The 24,814-nt window shown below is 35.7% G+C and overlaps 1 protein-coding gene across 1 annotated transcript in view; it reads left to right on the forward strand.

The window, feature by feature from the left end:
• Positions 1-24,814, forward strand: part of ARHGAP15 (Rho GTPase activating protein 15) — a 596,409-nt gene that overhangs the window by 389,285 nt on the left and 182,310 nt on the right. Inside the window, exon 11 of the mRNA XM_026510055.4 lies at positions 15,581-15,658. Coding sequence (XP_026365840.1) covers positions 15,581-15,658 — 78 coding nt within the window. The remainder of the gene's footprint in view (positions 1-15,580; positions 15,659-24,814) is intronic.

A 24,814-nucleotide genomic window follows, 5' to 3' on the forward strand; every position in this document is an offset into this window, starting at 1 on the left:
TTTGAAGTCCCCTCTTGTTTACTATTTCTAACATACATGCCATATAAGAATGAAAACAGACCTCTCTACTCAAAATCCTGTATCATTTATTGTCCCATTTGACAGCATGGTGGGCAGGGGAATGTTTACTTATTAAACATTTTTAAATAGTGAATTTGAGTTCCATATTTATAACAAGATATTATAAGTAATGTTGGTAGGTTGAGTTAAAGTTGGAAGGTGTCTGAAATCCTGAAACCATTAAATAAATAAATAAATAAATAAATAAATAAATAAATACCTGTTAGTGAAATTTGTCACAGGGGCAAAACTTGAGTCTGAACAAGGACAACTCCAGGACAGATCAGGGTGTATTTTTGGTTCTCATTTGCTCCCATCTTTTTCTTTGCTAGAGTGTTACATTACTTTTTAATGGCCCCTTAAACACTGTGCCTGACCTCCAATCCCCTCCTCCTGGCAAACGTGCCTTAGGAATATCATTTATACTTTAACTTGAAGTTCAGACATCCTTTAAATTCCTTTGAGTGTTACCTTGAGTACAGTTGTTTTAAGCGGTAACAACAATTTAGCATTAAGTGTCTTTGTCTCCTACTAGAGTCCTTTCCAAGCACCAGGGAAGAAGGGTTTCATTCTGTTTTGTTCTTTTCGATAAGGCAAAGAAGGGCAAAGGGAGTTATACTGACACCTCTAAAAGCATGCTGTGTTCCCAAGCTTAGTATCTTCCTCCTCTCTAAGGGTTTTGCTTGTAGCGTACTTTGCTCTAAATTTGGACAAAATAAGGTCATTATTTTGATATTATGGCCAATGAATTAATAGAAGTGCATTTGTTTCTGGGTCTAATAGTCTTTGTTAAGGTTTGTTTGAAATTTGAAAGTAGACTGGGAATCCTGGACCTCATGAGGCCGCCATCGTTCAGGGCTGTTTGTCTTCCGCTGATGAACCTTAGGCTGAGTTACCTGGGGAGACTTCAGGCCACTACAGGGCTGAGAGGTTTCGGATGGAGCCCGTGGTCTAGAGCAGGCAGCTGCACACCCAGGGCAGGAGCAGAGGACTGACACGGCGGGAAGCGTCTCCAAGACTGTGTTTTCTGCAGGCACGGTGCAGAAAGGAGAAAGGCCTGATTTTCAGAGATCCCATGATTCCAAGGACGAACCTCAGTTTAGAGCATTATACTCACCTCCAATGAAAAGATCATTATATAAGTTGTCTCTGAAGAAAGATAATTTATTACACTTTTCACATGATGGAAAATCATGATGATGATAAGAATAAATTATGTTTAAGGATAAAATGTGTTTACACAGGCTGAGAAACGTACCTTTCCTTCCCTGAATCTTTAAATACAGTAAGAACAACTCCATTTCCCTGTATCCTGGTATATCTGAAAATAGAAAATCCAGGCAGAATAAGCATTTGGATAATGCTAACTACCTTGGCTTAATTTGCAACCAATAGAGGATACCTGCTTCCCCTTTCTGTTTCTTTCCCATTGTGTATCACACTTGCCCTCTTATCCTCCATCTCCGCCTGTTCCATAGCCTACGCAAGTGAAGTCTTGTTGTACTTTCTGTCCTTGGAGCTGAAGTCTGCTGTCAGGACAAAATCAAATAGATTAATCTACACTAAAGTGCACGTGATTAGTGAGGTTAGATGTGAAATCTTTCCACAGGATTTGAAGACAAAGGGATAAAATTCTAATTGCATAATTTTAGGCATAAGCAAAATTGTATGAAAGGAACACTTTAGAACAGAGTTTTCATCCCCAAGCTTCTGAAAAGATGCCCTAAATATAGCCTTTGCAATTAATGTTAAGACTAAACTTGGGGACCGATGGTGTAAAGTCCAGGTCTCCGAATTGATAATCTTTCATTTCTAACTTCTACAGTCAGCTATATTCGATCATCATGGATTTTCTAATATTCTTAAGATCAAAATCTGCCAGCCCTTAGGGAAAATGGGGAAATTGAGACACTATTTAAATTTCATACAATGGAAAACATGAGATGTATTTGTAACTTGGCTTCTTACCTCTTAGAAAATTACATATATGGGATAGACATCAATCAATATCATATTAATGAACATCAACGTATGTAGCATGTCTCAGTTTAATATACTTTCTTTCTGTAACAATAGATCAGAAAGAAGTGTTAGATACTAAATATGCATACACACACACAAATATTTCAATAAGACTTTTTATGCAGACCTATGTGACAAAATCCTCCAGAAGCAGGAAATCTGGTTTGTATTATACTAGTGCTAGATGAGCTTAAATAAGGGAACAATTGGTATTGGAATGTCTTTTTTTTTTTTTCTAAGTCAACAAGTAATGTTTTGAGTAACTGGAGTGTGTGCAATGCTTTACTAGACAGTTAACAGTCCTCAAGTAGTAAAGAATGAAGCTGAGGATAGAGGTCTTTCCTACACCACTAAAAGAGATCTTGCCTTCCCTTTCTACTTAGGGAGTGATAGTAGAAGTTAAAAAGCCAACCCCAATACTAGCTTTGGGTCTTTATGCATTTCTTTTCATACGGGACCTACAATCATGAATGACAATGGTATAAATTGTTCAGAGATAGTTAGAGCTTACAATTAGGGAAAACGATTATGTCTTTTAGGCTGTATTCTAGAAACCTTGTATTTGTATTTCCAAATCTGGGTGTGATTTGTCCAATAATAGAATAGTTTGTAAAATACTTAAATTTTGAGATTTCTATTTTGCCTCATAAAGATTTGGAATCTGATATCATGGGTCCTAAAGCATGTTTCAGATAAATTAAAGATATACAATAGAGCATTAAAGGACACTCAATAGTTTATCTTTCAGTCTTTTTCAAATGAACCTATAGGAACATAAACCTATATCATAACAAAGAAATGCAATTGATAGCATGATATTTTGGTAATGAAATAAATATCATTATTGTTTTTTGTTTATAATAATACACATAATCTTACATATGCCTATATGTATACATATGCACACATACAAAATAATCAGAAATATATAAAATAATAAATAAAACCAGAATCATTTTTGTAATCCCACTGTATACAATTATTATTAATAGTGTAATGCATAATGTATATATAATACATATAGCATATTATAGTTATATATAATGTACTGCATAATATATATAACATATTGCCTAACTGTTTGAGGATATAATGTGAAACTTAATATATTTCATAATGTTGTTTCCTTCTAAAGTTGGCTATAGAGCATATACTAACCTGAGTGTATTGTTCAGATGTGTTGCATGTGTGAAAATATTAGAGACTGCTGGTGCCATTGTTACTAACTCATCAATTTGTGTGCAGGATTCACTGTTAGTGCCTCAGAACAATACTAGGACTACAGCTCCATAATATCTGGACTGTGTACTCTGTTCATTGCTGTAACTCCAGTGCCTAGGACACTTTTGCAATATAATAAATGCTTAATCAATATGTGTTAAGTGGTATTCAAGGTTGGAGTTCACCAACTCAAGGTCTTTCCATCCAGAATAGATTGGAATTTTTCTTTCCTTCTGTTGAACCACAATTTAGCACAGGTCCATTTGCCAAAAAGAGAGGATTTTGTACTAGCCCCATGTCTCTGTTTAGCAGAAGTATTAACAATACCCACATGATACTCTCTCCTGTATTATCAAAAAGGAAATCATAATCTTATTTATGTTTCCCGAGAAAAGGAAGTTTAATCTTTTCAGTCTCATTCACTGTCATGACCAGGAGCCCCTTCTTTAACTAGAAAAGAGTCTAACGGCACCAGAATTTCTCAGAAGTTTGTCTGTGATCTAAATAGGACTTTACCGATGGTAGATACACTCAAACAGGTTTATAGTATATCTTGCCTTTGTGTCTGGAATTCTGCTTCCCTACCCCACTTTAGAGGCAGCAGCCAGAAGGGCTGTCTCTCACCTGAATGCTTAGCAGAAGCAAGCCATCAAAACCCTCCAGGAAGTGGCTAGCTAAAGGGTCTGAATTAGAGGCACCTCCCCAAAGAAGATCAAAAGTTATGCTCCACCAACACAGAGACACTGAGAAATGGTTGAATGTGTTCTAAATTAAACTGCCCTGGTGGTGAGCAGAGATCTGCCAAAATCTTTCAATTAATCACTTTTACCTTCAGGGCAGAGTTAGGCTGAGAGTATTTCAATAGGTTTTTATTGGAACAGGGTTATTTCAGATATTAAACTATGTTGCACAAAGTAAAAATAATGTTATTTTTAAGTTGCTACTCTTGTTAAATAAAAGTTGGCAAGCCGTCTTGGGGTCTGTATTGTGTCTGTGGATTTGTGTATGTGTGTGGCTTTTTTTCTGTGCCGTAAGCCTCACTGATTTAAAAAAGTGAACAGCAATGAATTAGATGGTAAACATATTCATACAATCATTTTCATTAATAATATGTTATAAATAATAGAAGAAAGGTTTTAAATGTATAATTCTGTGCGACACAATTGAGATATTTTTTCTTACATCTTCAGCAGTAAGTTAATTAGAATCACCTGCGTTTCCTTGGGTGGACACCAAATGGATTGCAAACAAAAACAGATTAAAATAGCTGCTGGAGCTCATGGCATACAGATGACAAGATTCACAAAAAGGACAACGAGGCACTGAAAATGTTCGCTTTTCAAACAATTTTAGAGGAAATTTAGCTCTTGCAACTTCTCGGTAAAAGCTGCTTGTAAGTGTTTTGCTGAAAGACTAGAACAGCTTTGTTTCTGATCCCTTGATGAGTGAGAGAAATGTTTAAGAAAGATCACTTTACAGAGAGATTCAGGCTGAAATGCGATGACTGTGATTCAAGCCAAGCCAAAAATTACAGTTCAGAATGAAAGGGGAGGGACGTGGTTTGGGAATCCATTTTCCCACATTCCTGAATCTCAATCATCCCAGCCGATGTTTTAAAAAAAGTCCAATGGAAAACAATGAGGTCACTTTGTTTAGATGTTTAAAAAAATAGGGGTGGGGGGGATTGAAAAGAATGAGAGCAAATATATGAATTTTAAATCAATATCTATTTCAAGTATAATGGGATTAAAGGCTAGACTTTATGTAACTATTATGACTTCATCACAAAAGGAGCCATTTTTCAGTGTTTTCTTCTTGTTTGTGTTGGTAAGCCTCTTAGTGCATGCCTTTAACTTATGAAGGAGTTTGTTGGTAAAATTTTTAAAAGAAAAAGCATACATGGGCATAGTGTACAGATCATTCCTTCCTAAGCTCCAAGCTTTCCTTAGGAATGGCACCTTCAGGAAACTGGCTTTCTTTCATTAAACCTGCTCCACTCATCCCGCTGCAGTGGTCCCCCACGGCTGTTTGCATTCGCTTGCAAACTGCTGGATGATAACGGCTGACCAAGTTAGCCTGTTCATTCTTATTACCCCTATTTATTTTGAAAAAACACTCTGAGCAAGTCACAATACCAAAAAATGATTTATTTACATCAGCACGATCACAGCAGAACATAACAATGGAACTCAAACATAAAAGAAACTCAGAGAATGAGATGCGATGAACCAAATACAACCTTCAACTTCAATATCTTCCAGACACATGAAGTTTTTCCTTAAGACGAGAGCTCTCACTTAATGATACTCAGAATCATTGCCCAATATTTGTCTTCAAGACTAAGAAAAAAGAGAGAGAAAGTAAAGAAAAAGAGAAACATGTAAGAGAATTTATCAAAGACTATTTCCAGGTTCTTTGCTTTCCACTTTGCAGAAATCATTTCAGTTCACTACCTTTTGTCTTGTCAAATCAAGGACGTTGGGTGTGCTAGTGAGGTTTCACAGGCAAATTTAAGGTCTCTCGGAGATCCTTACTTTGAGATACTTTCAGAATGATTCTAAGATTGATATAATTCTATAAACCATATTTGTGTCTACCATCGTATAGGCTTTATATTGTTAGGCCTCAAAATCTTAGCTGGGTTTAGACAGATATGTAAGTATCAACATGTAAGACATGAGGCACCACACATGAGGTGCCATCCTGAGACTCTCATTTCATTTTACTCAGGTATTAAGGAGGGTAAACAAGTAGATTCCACGCATATCACATTGGCATGTTGTAACTTCTTTTCCTTTTGTTTTTATCTTTATTTGCCTATCAATTAGTATTCTGTACATTTAAAAGCATGATTTTAAAGGCAATTGGCTCAGTGGTACATCTAAATGGAATACGAGCTGAATGAAATGTATGGAGGTTATATGCAAAAAAAGTCTAATGCATAAAAAGAATTACAGCAAATGGAAACCAGAATCTAGGCCTCAGGACTGATGTGAGTTTTCACAAGACTTTTTATAAACTACTCTCTACTTTTCTGGACTCTGAGAGTGTGGATGAGTCTCTCCAATTCCGACACAGTTAGTGAAATATTATGATAAGAACTAAGAAGAAATATAAGGAGAAAATTGCAGTAGTGAAAAAAGTGCACAGTGAGGCGATTTGCACATTAAGGTGGATGACTTTTGTGTTTCTGGTAACATTTAAAGAATTTGGTGTGATTCTCCTGTGCTTCTCAAAGTGTTCAATGTTCTACTTAAAAGGAACTGGAGAGATGGGAAACTAATTCAATAAACGGTTTTCCCATTTTTTTCTAACAATGTAACTCTATATAAGAATAATAATTATACTTAATAATAGCAGGGGCACCTGGGTGTCTCAGTTGGTTGAGTGCCAGACTCTTGGTTTCTGCTCAGGTCATGATCTTGGGTTGGCTCTGAGTTCAGCACAGAGTGGGCTTGAGATTCTCTCTCTCCCTGTGCCCCTTCCCCTGCTTGTGCTCTCTAAATACATACATACATACATACGTACGTGCATAAAATCTTTAAAAAATAAGAAGAAGAATACTTAAAGGTAAGAAAGTCAGCCATCCCCCACTCCCATCCACAAATACTAGTGCCATAGATCTTTTCAATGTATACATGGTATAACACAGGACCAACAAGAAACACAACTAGTAATGCTCTTAACACAGGATATTCTGTCCTTTTCCTCCCCAGTTTTAAGTTTATCTTCTCAGGTGCTTAAATAGGAAAAACTGGTTAAGAGGTCAGGACTGGGCAAATAGCAAATATGATATGAATGAATGAATGAATGACCAATATATATGTAATTATTTTTGGCTAGGATCCTTAACAATTTTATTTCCTAGTATAACACCTTAAACGGATGCAAGTTTGGGAGGGTGGGGGCTTGGATTTAATAATGATCTTAAATACACAAGTGTTCAATGAATAGTTCTTGAAGAAAAACCAACATCTCTCCCTCTGATCCAAAATTCTGTGTTTGATACCATTTTGTCCTTAGTCCCATATATTATTTACTTTGTGCTTTTTTAGTTTTAAGACATTAATTTAAATCTGGAATTTGGTCCTTATCTAAAACACTGGCTATCTAAACAATATAAAATAATGTCACATTTATCAGCATCATAGGTCGTAAACAGTTTTCTCAGAAATAAAAAAAGCGCTCTTCTCTTAGTGACCTCTTTTTCACTCTAACATTTCTTTAAAAATTTTAGCAACAAGTATTTATCTCTTTCATATCTTAAGAGGACTACAATTCTTCTTTTCTCCATGAATCTACTTATTATAAAATATCTGGTAGATGAAAAACTCATTTTATTCAGATATAAGACATTGAAAAAAGACTATTTCCCAAATCAATCAAACAAACATAGTGAAGGAAAGTTAAAAATAATGTATAGCATTGTCAAATCACTATGTGGTGCACCACGAAACTAATATAACATTGTATGTCAACTATACTTCAATAACCAAAATTATTAAAAAAATTAGGTATTAGTATTAGTAAAAGTAGGTATTTTGTTATGATATTCAAAAGAAAAACTTACTGTGACTATTGTCTCTATAAGATTTTGTAGCAGAGATACAAGGAAGGTAGGAGAAAATATCAAAATGAGATGAAAATGTAAAAGAAAGGGCAGAAGGAGCAGAAAAAAGAAAACAATCACAATAATAAGGGGAACATTTGAGAAATCGTAAGTGATAATAGAACTTCTGTAAATATGAAAAAAGGACAGGAGCGAGAAAAATAAAAGGCAATGAGGGGTATACTTATCATGAACCCTGTATTAACATATTTCCCCCACATTAGAATTAGAGACACATGAGTATTTTAAATATTCATAATGTAATCCCAGGTCATTTATATCCCATATGACAACAGAGAAGATTATTATACAGCAGTCATCTTCACAGTCTAATGAAACTTTTGTTCTCAGCATTAAAAAGTCTATCTTTATGAAAAACAATGCAGGCCCCCATTCAAGCTGGCATACTGAAAAAAAAAAAAAAAGTCTGATTCTTCTTCCTCAAAAAAATCCCAGTGAAATAATAGAAAAGATATGATGAAAAAGAAAAAAAAATAATAATGGTGCTGAAAACAGAAAAGGTGTCATCAATTGACCAGAAATAGAAATTCCATGAAGAAAGAAAGCAGATGGGATCAAACAAGTGGAGAAATTAGAGCAGAAGAAACAACATTCCCAGTCACAATAATTAGGTACAATTCTTTCCAGGGGTGTTCTAGAGAATATCCAAACTTGGAGTTGAATAAAAAGAGTGGAAATTGGCAAGAGGATAATAAATAAATAATTCACTAAATATCAGATCTAATATGGCAGACCTGGGCCCCTCTTCACTTATCCTGTACCAAGCAAGCACCTGCAGCAGCTGCTGGAGCCTGAGAACAAGTTTTACAAGGACAAAGGAGAGGCTGCTGGCATCTGAGAAAGAAGGCAGTAGAGAATAAGGTAACTCAGGTCCTCTCTATATAACAGACACAGAGTTAGATAGCTTTGCCCAGGACCAAAACAGTTAAAGTATTCCTTGTCCAAAATAAGGTCCTCCCTCTTTTGGTAATTGAAGAACTACCAGCCTACTGTCTACTCACCCCTTCACTCTACAAGAAACCCTCATTCAGTCTGCCCATGTAAGATTGAAGTCAATTGTAGGGAAAAAGGATGTGTGCAAATACAAAAATACCCACGACACACCCTATATTCTAATTAATTTGCTCTTTCAATCATAAGGGCAATCTGATATTTGAACAGCATCCATCTTAAAGTAGTTTTAGATGGAAAAGAGACAATAGAGGGAAGGATATATCAAGTAAATAATATAAGAAACTTTTCTGATTGAAAGGGCCTAGATGTGGACATATCTGATTAAAATTTTACTTCTACAAGTTTAAAGAGAAAAATCCTTAAAAAAAAAAATCCTGAAAGAAAAAGCAATTGACCTACAAAGACTCAATGATCAATTTAATAAAAGACTTACTAGCAGAGATGCTAGAAGATAATGAAACATTTTTTCAAAGTTAGAAAAGTAGAAGTTTATGAAGATCGAACAAGTGTTTAAATCAACAATTCATTATGCAGCAAAATAAAACAGTAATTGAGATGGAAGAAATAAGAAAATATATCAATCACATACTTTTATGAAAACAGAAATCTTAAAAATAAACCTGAGAGAGAGTAACACTGGAACACAAGTAGTTCACTGTGACCTTGAGGGGCTCTGTCCAATATGGTAATCACAAAATCACAGTATTTAAAATTAAGTAAAATAAAAATTCAATTTCACTAACCACATTTTCAAGCACTCAGTAGTCAGCTAAATGCAGCCAGTGGCAACTGGCTTGAATAGGTAGATAGAACATTTCCATCATCACAGAAAGTTCTTTTGGGCAGTGCTTAATTTGAGGAAATGAAGGAACCTACAAAAGAAGAGAACACATCAGGTCTTGACTTTTGGGAGAGCTCCTTTGTGAAGCAAAATTTTAGTGTTGAACCCAATCACCCTCCTTTTTTTTTAAGTAGCAGTTAATATTGAATTATAGGTGAGTCACAAAATATTTATAGAGAATAAAATAAAATAATCTAAACTCTAAGAATACAAGCAATAACGTAGAGGATAAAATTGGAGCTATGAGGGAGAGAAGGGGAAGGAAGAGGAAACGCACTAAGTTTCTTATTTTTCTATAGCACAGAGGTAATTTGATTTAAGAAATAGAAATAGAAACAGGCCAATGTAACTAATAATAACAGAGAGAATACATAGGAACTATGCACTAAACTCATTTTCTTTTCTAATAGGAAGTCAATAAATACCATTCAAAGTTAAATTAATGAACAGAAATATGACACATTTAGATGAGTAACAACAAAAAGAACTAAAACTGAACTGCTAGCAATGACTATCTTTGGCTAGCAGGGTGGGGTAGATACAATATTTCTGTATAATATTTTGTGTGGTTTGATTTTCATTTTTGCCCAAGAAGTATATCTGCCTCTATAGCGAAAAAATCTATTCAAAATGGTTATTATAAAGTCATAAAGTTAACATGTAGAAAAATATTCTTGTTTGACAATGAGAATTGTGTCAACTCTTTCCTAAATTAATCATTCTTGAAGGATGGGACTCTCACAAGAAGTTATTAACAGTTAAATAAAGCCAGCAAATAGATGCAGCATAAATACCAGTCATTGAGACAGAGCAGGAATCAAACTTCGAGTTTCAGATTATATCCTATTCTCTCAGTCATTGAATTTAAAGTGTGAGAACAAATAAGTTGGCGGTAGAAGGTTGGAGACACTCAATTTAGGGGAGGAGGACTAGTCTGAAAGGCACATCAACTTCCCTTCATGTTCAGCAGTAGACCCAAGCAGGACCTTCAGAAGGACCAAGAAAGAAATGTGCAGCTCTCTTTGGGGGCGTTCTGGGTGTTTCTGTACTCATTGTTTTTTGCCAGAGGGAAAAGCCAGAAGACCAAAGAATTGCGAGAATGACTCCTCTTGTGGTAGCTCTGGCCTCCCAGGAATTAGGAAGTGCCATAAATCTCAGGAGAGGGGCCGTTTGCGCAAAATTCCCAGCCCACATTTCAGACTCCAGGGGTTCAGATACATTTTGTTATGTGCCAGAAAAACAAGCAAGCTTTTGGGGCACACCTCACAACCAGGCTCAAATTCTACATCTTCGTGGTTTGCCCATCATCCAAGCTACCAGAATGCTACCTAATCCACAGTTTGCAACTATTTTTAACAGGTTCATCTGCATTGTTAGAAACTGCCTGTATTTTGGCAGATAAGCCAGTCAACTGTGGAAACAGTGCTGGTCTCTTAGATTTCTTTTTGGAAAATGTCTCAGATTTATAGTGGGAATTACTCATGACAGCTGCATTCTTTCCACTGGGGTTAGACCACCATTTGGTCTAATAACTCCTAATTGTGTGTCTATCCTACTCTAAGCTTCTTCAGAAGAAAAGGGGGGGGGGGAGCAGGGGAGAGAGATTTCTGAAAGTCTCCTATAGCAATACCCAGTGACTTCTGTCAATGGTAAACACTGTTTTGAAACTTAAGAAGATCAACTGATGATGAACAAATAAGTGACCTTTTGGTGAACATGGATTTCTTCGGAGAATTTTTCATTACTGCCATTAATACCAGTTTGATATTAAAAAAGAAAAAAGAAAAAGGAAAATGACTTCGTTTCACCGTGTTCCCAAAGTATTTTTAGCATAACAAGAAAAGTTCTTCTCAGCATCCAGTCATGGTATTTTCTTGAAAGAAGTACCTTTCAAAGTAATTTTTTCTCCAAACTTTACCAAAGCACAACATGGGTACCTTGAAGACATTGCACATTTAAAAATCATACGAGCTCTAATTATATTTCCAAAATAAGTAGTTTCCAATCCAGCAAGGATAATGTGGTCATGAAAAGGATGTCCAAATCCACCAATTTACATTGGTTTGGTTTGGCATAGCTTTCAAAGTTCTTGGAGCAAAAAGAGGATGGCACGTGAGTCATTGCAATTTGGGTAATAATTCCTACGACTTTGGGTTTGCCACTCTGTGAGGCATTCAGGGGAAAACTAATCAACTTCAAGACTGTACCTATATAATTTATCACTGCTAAAATTCACTGATATGTTCCAGATTATTTTGCAAAATGTAATACCCTCCTTTTTAATATGTACTTTGTCATTTTCACTCTATTTATGTAATTTAAAAAGTATGATAGCAGGGGAGCAGGAGCCATTTGAAGCAGGAGCCACTAATGCCAGAGACTGCTATCCTTCACAAGATATATGGTGTTGATATCTCTGAATCTAAAAGGCTTGGAAGTTGTGTCAAGTTAGATTCAAATTGCATCTAATATGTTTTGCTTTACTCCCTCTTACTTTCTGGTTTCTATCTTAAGCCACAAAGCAGTTTCTCTGCTGTGTCTTAGTTCTACAACCACAGTGGTGGCACTGGTCTGAGTTACGCTCCCTGTCTCCATCCCCAGCCCTCCCTCCTTTTATCCCAGAAGAAAATTGGGTTATTAATTTAGGATGAGGCTGCTTTGTTTAAACAGTATAGTGTTTTCCAATTGCTCAAGCATAATATATCCAACCCATACTGCTCTTTCAAATGTTTTTGATTACCCAACTTAAAAAAAAAAAAAGAAAGAAAAAGAAAAAAAACTTCTACTGGAATTTATGAAACACCGGGGCGGGGGGGTACTTCATATGTTGTAACTTAAAATTTCTAGAAAAGGAAAAGAAAGTTTTGGATCCTGGGTAATTCCGGTAATTGAAATTCAGTTTACAACTCTAGACAACATATGCATTTACAATAACACATAAAATAATTAGAAAAGAAAGAGTCCCAGCTTCAAAATAGAAATGTGTTTAATTTTGTACCTTGAATAAAGAGATATGCATATAAAATAAAACTTAAATAAGGTCCTTATTTGCAATAAAAATTCATTGACACTCAAGTAACATCATTTACTACTGACCTCTGATAAGGGTCCAACTAATTAACAAAGCAAAAATTGATTTTAAAAATAATTATATAGTAAGTTTTCTTGTTTGCATTGTAAGAGATTTTAAGCAACATTTCATCGTGAATCATTATTTTAAATAGGGCTAATTTCACCAATTCTATTAAAAGCATATTAAGATTTCTCACTTGGGGAATGTAGGTCTGCATATTGCATCAATGTTTCTATTTACTAAAATATTCTTTTTCTCAAATTCTTTGAAAGAAACTGATAAGTCATGGGAAAATACCAGACCACCATCATTTGGTGAAATTTTGTCTGTTTGTGGTGGCAAGCAGGATGACATTACTCACCAATCATGGTTTTGAATGACCTTTGTCTAGTTCCAATTCCAAAACTATTACCAAAAAGGCCCCAAACTTGCCACCAGAAAAAATTTTCTACAGATAACAGGGAGCCACTGAAGGTGATTTTAAAGAATTCTGAAATATTTTCCCTAATAGCTACATGTTCAGAAAAAATTAAATATAACCCCAAGAGGGAATACACTGAAAGGGACATATGTACATGAAAGTTTTAATATTTTTAAAATCTATTATATTATTTAAAATTTTATAGGTTAAATCTAGGTGCCAAGCACTATCTAATGACAAAGCAAGAAAAGTAATGGGTAATAAATTATAAAGTTTTGGGCATATGTTTATAAACTGAAGACCAAAATGGTCACATACTAAACCTAGGAGTTACATATTAGAAAAATTTTAATTAAGACGATTGTTACATTTCATTTGTCAAATGCACATTGTACTTAAAAGCAAACATACTGGAGTGTTAGCCTTTGATTAATGGAGCTATTTTGTGCATTAGGAAGAAATAATATATGTGATTTTTATAAATGTATGTGTCTTGACACTCATACGCACTAATAGGTGTCCAACCTCATCTTAATTCCTCACAAATTCATAATTCTCATGAAGGGACAAGGACAGTGATTTATTATTAGATTATTCTAGAACTACAAAACTCAAACCAATTAATAAATTTGCTAACAACTATTCCATCATATTTATATTATTCCAAATTGCTCTATAGTTGATCACATGGAAGGGTAAAAGTCATGAAGATGACTAGGTGGGCAGAGAGAATTTATAGGAGAGGGAAAATACTTTGTATCATTCTATGATGATGGATACATGTCATTATGCATTTGTCCAAACCCATAGAATGTACAACACCAAAATGAACCATACTGCAACCATAAACATCGATTATGATGCATCATTATAGGCTCCTCAATTGTAAAAATGTATCACTCTAGTGGGGGATGCTGATAATGGGGGAGACTATGCATCTAGGAGGGACAGGAAGCATATGTGAAATCTCTGTACCTTCCCTTCAATTTTGCTATAAATTCAAAAATGCTCTAAAGAAATAAAGTATCAAAAAATAGTGAATGATTGTTTTGAATTATACCATCAATGCCAGTGTTCCAAGTTATGCTATTCTACCTTAAACTATTGATGAAATATTTTGCACAATAGCAGAAATGTTCCTACTGTAAAAGAGATCATTTCATGTCAGTAAAGAGCTTTACAAAGCCCTTATTCTGTTATATTATGACAATAATTTCTACCAACTTATTTAATACTTAGGATTGTGAATTACAATGTTTAATCATGGTGCTATGCCGTTTCCTTAGAGAAACAGCTGAGATAGTTGGGTGGTACCCTCATCTCTGGCCTCTCTGAGGGCCTGGACACATCAAGGATCATACACACTTGACATTAAAAGTATGTCATTCACATTCCTTGAGGACAATAATAGTGTCTCAATAAGTGTTTCTCTATTTTCCTGTTTCCTCATTTTTCGATAACTTGGTCATGGAAATAACTACATGCTATAAATAGATGTGTGGAAAACAAGTGGTTGATTATCCAAATCCACTGCCAGAATAAGTCATTTTGAATTATAGATGACCAGTTTTAAAGTACTCTGAAACTAATCTCGGCATTTTGTCAAAGACTTTCTTCTTTATTATCCCTCCATAACAGAGTACCCCCATTACCTGTAATATACTAGAGATTATCAAACTAGTTATACATCTGGAATAGAATTTTCTTTTGTAGTTTAAAATAATTAGACCAATGCATGTTATGTTATGGGATTACAAGAAAAAAAGAATGGAATTGAATCGGATGGGACGGGACAGGACAGGATGGAATAGAATAGAATAGAATAGAATAGAATAGAATAGAATAGAATAGAATAGAATAGAATAGAATAAGAAAGGAAGGGAGGGACGAAAGGAAGAAGAAAGGAAGGAAGGGAAATTCCACAAATGCCTTGGGTTGTTTCCTGTCCAGAAAGGGGCAATAATACATATGTGAAGATTCTTCTCCTACCTATCACCTGTTTAATTCCTATGTTTTCCTTGGGACTGAATCTTAACTATAGTGTAAAATCCAACACTACCTATTACTCTTCTATGATTCAACTAGATTAAAAAACTAATGAAGTACTGTATGGTAACTAACAACATAATTTAAAAAAAGATTCAAATTTGTTGATGATTGACTATGACTGAACTTTATGATTAGTTTGTTGAAATTAAACTATTGAAGATTGCTTGGTTTAGAACACAGAAATTTGTCTTCTCTATGAGGAAAGGATATTTGTTGTTGATTTACTATTACCTTCTTTCCCACATTTTTTTTCTTTTACCATCTCAGTTCTTTTATGAGCAAATATAAAACATGCCCTTTTATTTTCAGGTCTAGATGTTGATGGAATATACCGAGTTAGTGGCAATCTGGCAACAATACAGAAGTTAAGATTTATTGTCAACCAAGGTAAGTGATTTCTTCACTTCATTTTTTTCAGTCGTTTCATCTCTAATAATATTTCAGACTCTGTGCTCTATGTATTATGAATCTGTAATAATGAAAGTTGTGAAGGGAACAAGAGAAATTTGAAGAAATGAAACTATTATCATCAGAGAAGTAAGAAATATCCAGTTTACTTGGGGATTAATAGACTAGAGAGAGGAACCAACTAATAGTTTATGTGAAATAAATAATTAGTAGAATATGACAAACAGAAAATGAAAAAAAGAATAGTAAAAAGGTAAAAGAAAAAAAATATCCTAACGTTGAAAAACATTACTGGCATATAATAGACACAGAATGCATGTGAATTAATATTGATTAAATGAATGATGGAAACATAAAGGTCAAAATCACAGATGTTAGAAAAATATGTAATAGGTAAGTAAGAGAATTAAAAATTAGGAAATACATATATCATCAAAGAATTACAAATTAAAACAATAATGCGATACAACTAAACATGTATTAGGATGGCCAAAAGCTAAGCCCCTGACATCACCAAATGCTGACAAGGACCTGGAGCAACAGGAATTCGCATTCACTGCTGGTGGAAATGCACAATGGTGTAGGAACTTTGAAAGATAGTTTGGTAGGTTCTTATAAAAACATATTTATAACCTACTACCCAGCAATTGTCCTCCTTGATATTGACCCAAATGAGTTCAGAACTTGTGTTCACGCAAAAACCTGTGCACAAGTATTTTCAACTTTATTCCTAATTGATAAAGCTTGAAAGCAACCAATATGTCCATCAATAGGTAAATGGATAAATAAACTGTGGCACATACATATAATGGAATATTATTCAGTGTTAAAAGGAATGAGATATCAAGTCACCAAAAGACTTGGAGGACCCTTAAATGCATATTGCTAAGTGAAAGAAGCCAGTTTGAAAAGGCTACGTACTGTACCATTCCAACTCTATGACATTATGGAAAAGGGAAAACTATGGAGACAGTAAAGATCAATGGTAGCAAAGGATCTGGGGGGAGAGGGGGATGAATCAATGAGCACAGCGGGGTTTTAGGGCCGTGTAACTATTTTGTTTGATATTATAATGGTGGATAAATGTCAGTATACATTTGTCAAATCTATGTAATATACAACACTAAGAGTGAACCTTAATGTAAACTATAGACTTATTTAGTAGTAATGTATCAGGGGCACCTGGGTGGCTCAGTCAGTTAAGTGTCTACCTTTGGCTCAGGTCATGATCCCAAGGTCCTGAGGTTGAGCCCCAAGTTGGGTTCTCTGCTCAGCGGAGATCCTGCTTCTCCCTCTCCCTCTGTTGCTCCCCCTGTTTGTGTTCTCTCCCCCTCTCTTTCTCTGTCAAATAAATAAATAAATGAAATCTTTTAAAAATAATAATAATAATGTATCAACATTAGTTTATCAATTGTAACAAATGTACCACACTAATAAAAAATATTAATGATAGGGGAATTTTGTGCTGGGGTAGGGGGTAGAAGGGGTATATGGGAACTCTATATTTTCCATTCAGTTTTTCTGTAAACCTGAAACTTCTCTTTAAAACACTATGAATTTAGAAAAATAAAAATAAAAAGTAGAAAATGTTCTAGAAAACGAGCAGACTGTAACATCTTAAGTTGCTTAAGGATAGAATACTGGTTGAAATATCTGTCTCTGCAACAAATCTCTATACATCTTAAAAGTACGACTTGAATCATCTTTGTCTTTTCTGCCCTTAAACAACAGTAGCCCTTGGGTGTGCATAAAGGGAGGTTTTAATTAATATTTGTTGAATACTCTGTGTGTGTGTGTGTGTGTGTGTGTTGCAAATAGGAGAAATATTAATACTGAGATGCATTAAATTCTCCAACAGTTTAATTTGGGTTGAACCATCCTTTAGGTGTTGACTGCAATACTTCTGTACAGTGCATGATTTTTATTTCTGAGAATCTTTGTAACTGAGAATCTCCTCAGCTCTGTTTGTTCACTAATATGAACCTTTATGTTTCATAATTACTCTCCTTCCAAGGCAAAAACAGAAGCAAAAACAAACAAAACATTATTTAAAAAAATGCAAAACCAAAAAACCCCAGAACTTAGCTTTACCTCATTTATTCATATTGGCCCCATTGGACTGAACCAGAGTGCCCCTCTGTGAGTAAAAATTGGATAAAATAGGCCCAGCCTCATTTTCGTTCCTGCTTATATCCAGCTAAAATCATTCTTTTAATATATTTCATACTGAAGCCATATCCTGATTGGGATTCTAGACAGCTGGGCAACACATTTCTTCTACAAAGAAGAAATCTCAAAACAGAAGCCATGCTAGAAACAAACACTAGTTGCATTTCCTGCCTTTAAAAAAAATTATGCTCAGCAGTTTGAAAAGGCAAAAAAAAATCTGCAATGAAAATATGAAATCTGTCCATCTCATCTTTTGCAATCCAGACTTCAGCGTCCTCTGAGGCTGTGTAACTGCTCATGTTTCCACGAGAGTTGACAATGTAAAGCTGGACAGAGGCCTGAGTTGGTATCTGGTAGCACAGAATTGTCAGTAAACTGTCTCCCTGGTTTATAGCACTGTCACAATGCAGCATGCTCAACACAAATTATGCTACATTAGGACCTTTGATACTGGCGATTTCATCCAAGTTGTGTTGTGGAGTTTTTTGAATTAGATGATAAAAGAATGCATATACAGGCCTGTCTCAAATTTTGCTAATCAGATTATCCTTTGAATGAAATCTCTGGAGTGGACCCATAACTTTGGTGCTAACACCATACCTTCCCCTCCATCTGTACACTGGCGCCTAACAGCAGAGCTGACTTAGAAAAGAATCAGTGCTGGGTACAAAGAGGCTGACTGTGTACATTGTAGCCTCCCTTCTGTGCATGTGTGTGTGAGCATGTGTGAGTGCGTGTGTGTATGTGTGTGTGCAATGAAATAAAGTGGCAATGAGTGATAGATAATTCCATGAAAAGCATAAAGTGATATGTGAATGCAATAGATTCTTTTTTGTTTTCAGAGATGGAACATACATGATTTTGGCATACTCCCTTTGTATTAACACCTTTTGTCTCCTCCATGTTCACATTCCACAACATTTCCTTTTAGAAGGTTCTAAATATACATTTTAAAAATGAACAAGTCCTACCCACCATTAGGCTAGACAAATGAAAACTGATTTGGGGGATTTTCAAGAACAGTTCAATTGCAATTTATGTATTTCACTAACTTTCTTGAATGCTATAATCATCAGCAATTCTAAATACACCAGTTGAATGATTCAATTTGTTTTGGTTTTCTGTTTGACTCACTAAATCAGTACGAATTGGATACCCTCATTATACTTCCAGATCAGATGGCATACAAGTTAAATTCAAAGTGATCACTTTTGAAAAGCATGTTCTAATTATAACTAGTAATGATGATAATAATCATGATAATTATTATTATAAAAGTAGCTAACATATTTTCATAACTTACTATGTGCCAGGCACTGTACTAAGTGCTTTACTTATGTCATTTAATGTAGTGATTTCTACCATCCCATACAATAGGCACTATTACTGTTCCCATTTTAAAGGTGAGGAAACTGAGGCTCAGAGACGTTAAATAATATCCTAAGGTAATAGTAATTCAAGTAAGTGAAAGAGTTAGGACTAGATCCCTGGTGCCTCTGACTCAGAGCCTTTGCTGAAAGCCACTGCTGCCACTGGGCGTTTTCCATTCATTAATTGTTGATTACCTTCTTACAAAAGTGAGTATCAGTCTTTTCATGCTACGCGTACTTGTTAGTCACTTTTTGTGTTCACCTGCTTTCCAGTGTTTGTAAGTGACCAGTACTGTCACAGGAGTTTGGCTAAAAGAGGTCAAGAAAGAGAAATGTGGAAGAAAATGCCAAACATCACAGTTACGAAGAAGGCTGGCATTGCCTCACTCTGTAGGACTTTTATGTATCTGTGTTTTGACCAAGAAACTACTTTAATACAATACTCTGTTGTAGCCTTCAGCAGTCATTGAGAACTCTTGATTTACTGGGCCATCGGTGCATTGAATAAGCAGTGCTCTGCCTTGTTTACTGTATTTGGTGACAGCTCTCAGTGACATTTTGCTGATGCAACTCCTCCACTCTAGGAGGGCATCCCCCAAAAAAAACTGGTCCATGACCTTAGATGTCAACCTGTCAACAGCCTGTGACACTGTGTTGATTCTTCAGAATGATCTGTGACCTGATGGTTTTCTTGCTTGGGGGTACTTCTGCAAAGGACCGACTTCAGCATCGAGGAGGCTGCAGAACTGTCTTGAGAACTTTTGACAGTGGGTCTTGGAAATCCCACTAGGTTGAGTTCCCCTCCTCCTGACATCCACATTCTGGTTTCAGCTGCCCATCCAGGCTTATTGCCCAAACTCCAAATTCAGTTCAGACTCTCTTTCGGTACTGCTTAGATGTTCTATTTCACCCTTTAAAAAAGGGACAAGAAAGACTGGCATCCTTTTTGGAAAATATCGACTATGAAGCTTCCCAAACCCATGAGCCAATGGGAGAACTATGAGGCAATGGGGGAAGAACCGAGTGGGAATTTTCCAGACTGGCGTTTCTTAGTACACAGTAACAAATATTCCCTCTAACCATTTCTCTGAACTAGAGGAAGTTACTTCCCACCAGGATTTTAGACATGTTTTCCATATATAGGAAAAAATTTAAAGGAAGAATCTTAGGGACACCCTCCTTCACTTTTTCACACCCAGAGGAACAAAATATATAAATGCTATAAATCTACATGGCCAAGAATCTTAATTGGGTGTGTGGGCGTGTGGGTGTGTATGTGTGTGTGTGTGCATATGATTGTGCGTGTGTGTTGTTTTAAATGGGAGAGAGGTTTTTTTTTTCCCATTAATTTACAGTCTTGCACTTTGCATATCTTTATTCACCCAGATCTTATTGGCATAATAATCCAAATTAAACATTGGCTTAAAGAGATGAATTTGCTTATTTTGAACATGCTAAGAATAAGCTCCATTGAAAATAAACTATTAGAGAAACAATTTCGTGTTACCAACTATATCTAAACTACTTTTATATAGATTTGTACGACAATGCCAAGCAAAGCGTTAACTTTAGAGCTACCCCATGCTTTTCATATTATTTGCAGCATCAAAAATTGAATAAAAGAGGAGAGAAAGAATGTGAACAATTGGCAGTTCTGTTCTTATAAAATAGCCCTTGTATCAAGTCCATTCACTTTCCTGTTACGTGCGTTTATATTGCCCTCTTCTTATTTTTAAAACAAGGTATTTCCTTAAGCCTACTTCACTCTGACTGCCAACCACAGCAACAACAAAACAAACTGTTATTTGCTTTATCCCATTCCGCAGGGCGGTTTTTTGGTAAGTCGAATCATTGATATTGCACCTTTCTGGCTTCCATGTGACAAGATTATCTTTTAACAATGATTTATTTTTCCCATTAAAGCCGAAAAGATCACTTGATCATAAAAGGGCAGACTCTAACATCGTTCAGGGCTTTGGAAACTTTCTTAAACCTAATTTTTCAGCTACATGGAGTCAGGGAGCTCAAAGACTATTGATGGCAAAACTTGGATTGCTTTCTAGCTGCTTAAGAAAATGTATTGTTATTTGTAAATAAATGAACGGAAGTCAAAACAATAAGCTCTTCCCATTCATACACATTTATATAGTCTTGAGTTTTTACACGATATTCTTTTTTTTAAAGATTTTCCTTTTAAGTAATCCCTACACCCAGTGTGAGGCTCGAACTTACAAACCCGAGATCAAGAGTCACATGTTCTACTGACTGAGCCAGTCAGGAGCCCCAGTTTTTACACACTATTCTAATAACAACTTGATGAATACTTCTAGTATCTAAAATACACAAATTCTGGCTACTTATTTCAAAGCAAAATTATATCATACGTTTACCGTGAGTAATATTTTATAATTTGTTACATGCCAACCAATCAGAAGCCTACCTAACGCTGTGGTGACACAAAGGCAGAGACCGTCCAGTGGAGAGAGAGCGCCGAGTGGGAATCAATGGAACTGCTTCCTTACCTTGCTTCCGAGCTATTTGTCAGTCTAATGGAAATAATTGTAATTCCTTTGAATCTCAGACTCTTTATTTCCAAAATGGGAATAATAAGGAAAATGTGAGGACTTAAAAAACTCTGAATCAGTCAAGTGATATTTAGTACGAACTTTAAGATGTTAGACGAGGGGCGCCTGGGTGGCGCAGTCGTTAAGCGTCTGCCTTCGGCTCAGGGCGTGATCCCAGCATTCCAGGATCGAGCCCCACATCAGGCTCCTCCGCTAGGAGCCTGCTTCTTCCTCTCACACTCCCCCTGCTGTGTTCCCTCTCTCACTGGTCGTCTGTCAAATAAATAAATAAATAAAATCTTTAAAAAAAAAAAAAGATGTTAGATGAAATCACATCAATACAACTTACTTTTTCTTAATACAAGCATGATACTAAATATTAATAATCAAGTATGGTTTTGGGCTTCCACATGATTGAATTTTCTTTGATGATATTATGATTCCTTTTCTAGGAAGAAATATAAGTATGGGAAAGCTTTGGAGACTCCCTGTCATCCAATAATTTGTCTCACTAATCAAATTCATAGGATTTGGGGGTTCCTGAATACAAAGGAGAAATTTAGTTTTATTTTATCAATAGGCTTTTGGGAATTGCCCAATTCCATGTTCATGAGAGAGGGTGAGTAAAATCTACTGAAATTTCAAGTCTTAATTCAGTTATGGCTTTTCCATGTAGGTTTGGCCATTGAGTCCAGAAATTAAATCAGTCAGTTATGCAATGGCTAGTCCCCAAGGAAACCCCCAAGGATATTTATAAAAATCCATCATCATCAAAAATCATCATCATCCCCAACAGAATTAAGTAATAAAAATTAAAAATTAGTGGGGAAACACAACAAGCTTACCTCTGCTCTTAACTATTCTTGATATCACTGGTTGTAGACACGGACTACATTTCAGAACTATATTAGTTATCCACTGCTGCATAAAAATATTACCACCTGCTTAGCTATGTAGAGCAACACACATTTATTATCTCCCAGCTTTTGTGGGTCAGAAGTCTGGGTATGGATTAGCCAGATTCCCCATAAAGTTACTATCAAGATGTGGGCCAGGGGTGGGTCCTCATCAGGAGGCTCAGCTTGAGACAGGTCTGCTTCCAAGCTCACGTGATTACTAGGATTTAGTTCCTTGTGGTTTGTTGGACTCAAGACCTCATCATTATTGGCTGTTGGCCAGAGGCCTTGTGGACCTCTCCATAGGCAGCTTGTTTCATCAAAATAGCAAGGGAGAGCAACTAGTACCTAAAGCAGAAGTTCTAATCCTATGTAAGATAACAATAAAGGTTATATCCCATCACCTTTGGTGCCTTCTGATGGTTAGAATCAAGTCACAGCTCCTATCCATACCCCAGGGAAGGGGATTATACAAGGCATAAACACAAGGAGCAGAGGATAACTGGAGATCACGTTAAAGTCTACCCCAAGAATCAAGTTGGGGAGCTTTTAGAAATCAAGATTTTGGAGCCCAGTCATAAAAATTCTGATGTAGAAAGTCTGGGTTTGGAGCTCTATGTATGTATTTTAAAAGAAAAACTCCCCGAGTGAGTCAAGTGCAAAGCCAGGTTTGGGAACCCCTGCACAATATCCTGGTGATTTTATGCTGGTTATCTAGACAAGCCATAAAACATACAAGGTTTGTATTTGAGTAAGGCAGAAATAGACTACGAACCCCTTTTTTGATAAAATTTCTAGTGATGAGAGATTTTTCTCTTTGACTGTTGATTGATGTAATCATGCTCACTAATTTTTATGAACTCTGAGTCATAATTTGGAGTGTAACTAAAAAAATGCCATGGATAAACATGTATGTTAATCGTATGATTAAAATTACTGATATTTTTTTACGACTACAATATTTCCAATGTAGATTCTAGAAGAAATTAAAAAGAAAAGATGTTTTACCTAAATATTTGCTTAAAAAAGCTAGAGTAAATAATATTTTAAAATGTAACAGAGTGATGCTGACGCTGATGCTGTTGCTAGCTAGCATTTAACTGAGAATCTACTGCATGGCGGCAACGGAAAATTGCTTAGCTCTCACCCTCATAAAAGTCTGCAAGGTAGATAAACTTTATGATCCACATTATTCATACAAGAAAATCGTGGTTCAGAAAGATTAAGTAACTTTTCTAAGGCTGTACTATTAATATGTTTTGAAGCCAGACAGTGAATTTGTTTTAAACTTTCTCCAAAGAATATATTGCTGAGTGCTGGATTCAATTTACCATGGGGGAAGGGGCAGAGAGACATATTCTTCTTTTTAACATCAAAGAATCCAAAACCATGTCTTATTATAATACTATACTTTTTGGTGTCCAGTCTGTGAAACCCTTTTATAAGAGAAAACTTTATTTAAAGGATCCTTTTAATAAATAACTCCTAACTGCCTGTGACTTCATCAGGAGGAGTAGGAAGTTTGATTCATCACTGTATCCCCAATATAGCAAAGTGCCTGATACAGTATGTGGACTGAATAAAGATTTGTTCCTACATAATAAATTGATGAACTTTTAATACAAACCAACTCCACGACAATATTCATTGATATGTCGTGTTAGGTTCTGTTTCTTGGGTGTCTCAGTAAAGAAAACTCAAGCTATATTTTACATTATGTTTTCTCCCAGACTCTTATAAATGAGCATTTAATTTTAGATTGGATAAAAGAATCAAGGGACAGAAATGAAGAGTGAAGAAACCTGTATCCCCATTTTCTGCCTTCATATGACGAAGTTTAGGGAGATATGGCTTACCCTTCCTTCACAAAGTATGTTATTAGCAATTAGGCAAGTCAGGAATGAAATTGGGAGAAGTCCTCAGACCCATCAAGTTCATTTCTTACCGGGACCTTGGCTTTTGTTCCTGTCTACCTGAAATGTACTTCCTTCAGCCTCTGACAAGACTTTCTTTTCAACATACAAGTCATCTTCTCCACAAGACTATCACATATGAAACATGTGGCTCCATCCTACCCCCCATCCCGTCACTTGCCATCCCAGTATCTTGTTTTCTTCCAAACACATCCTTTCTGGA

Source organism: Ursus arctos, unplaced genomic scaffold, assembly GCF_023065955.2.
Source record: "Ursus arctos isolate Adak ecotype North America unplaced genomic scaffold, UrsArc2.0 scaffold_1, whole genome shotgun sequence".
Lineage (NCBI taxonomy): Eukaryota > Metazoa > Chordata > Mammalia > Carnivora > Ursidae > Ursus > Ursus arctos.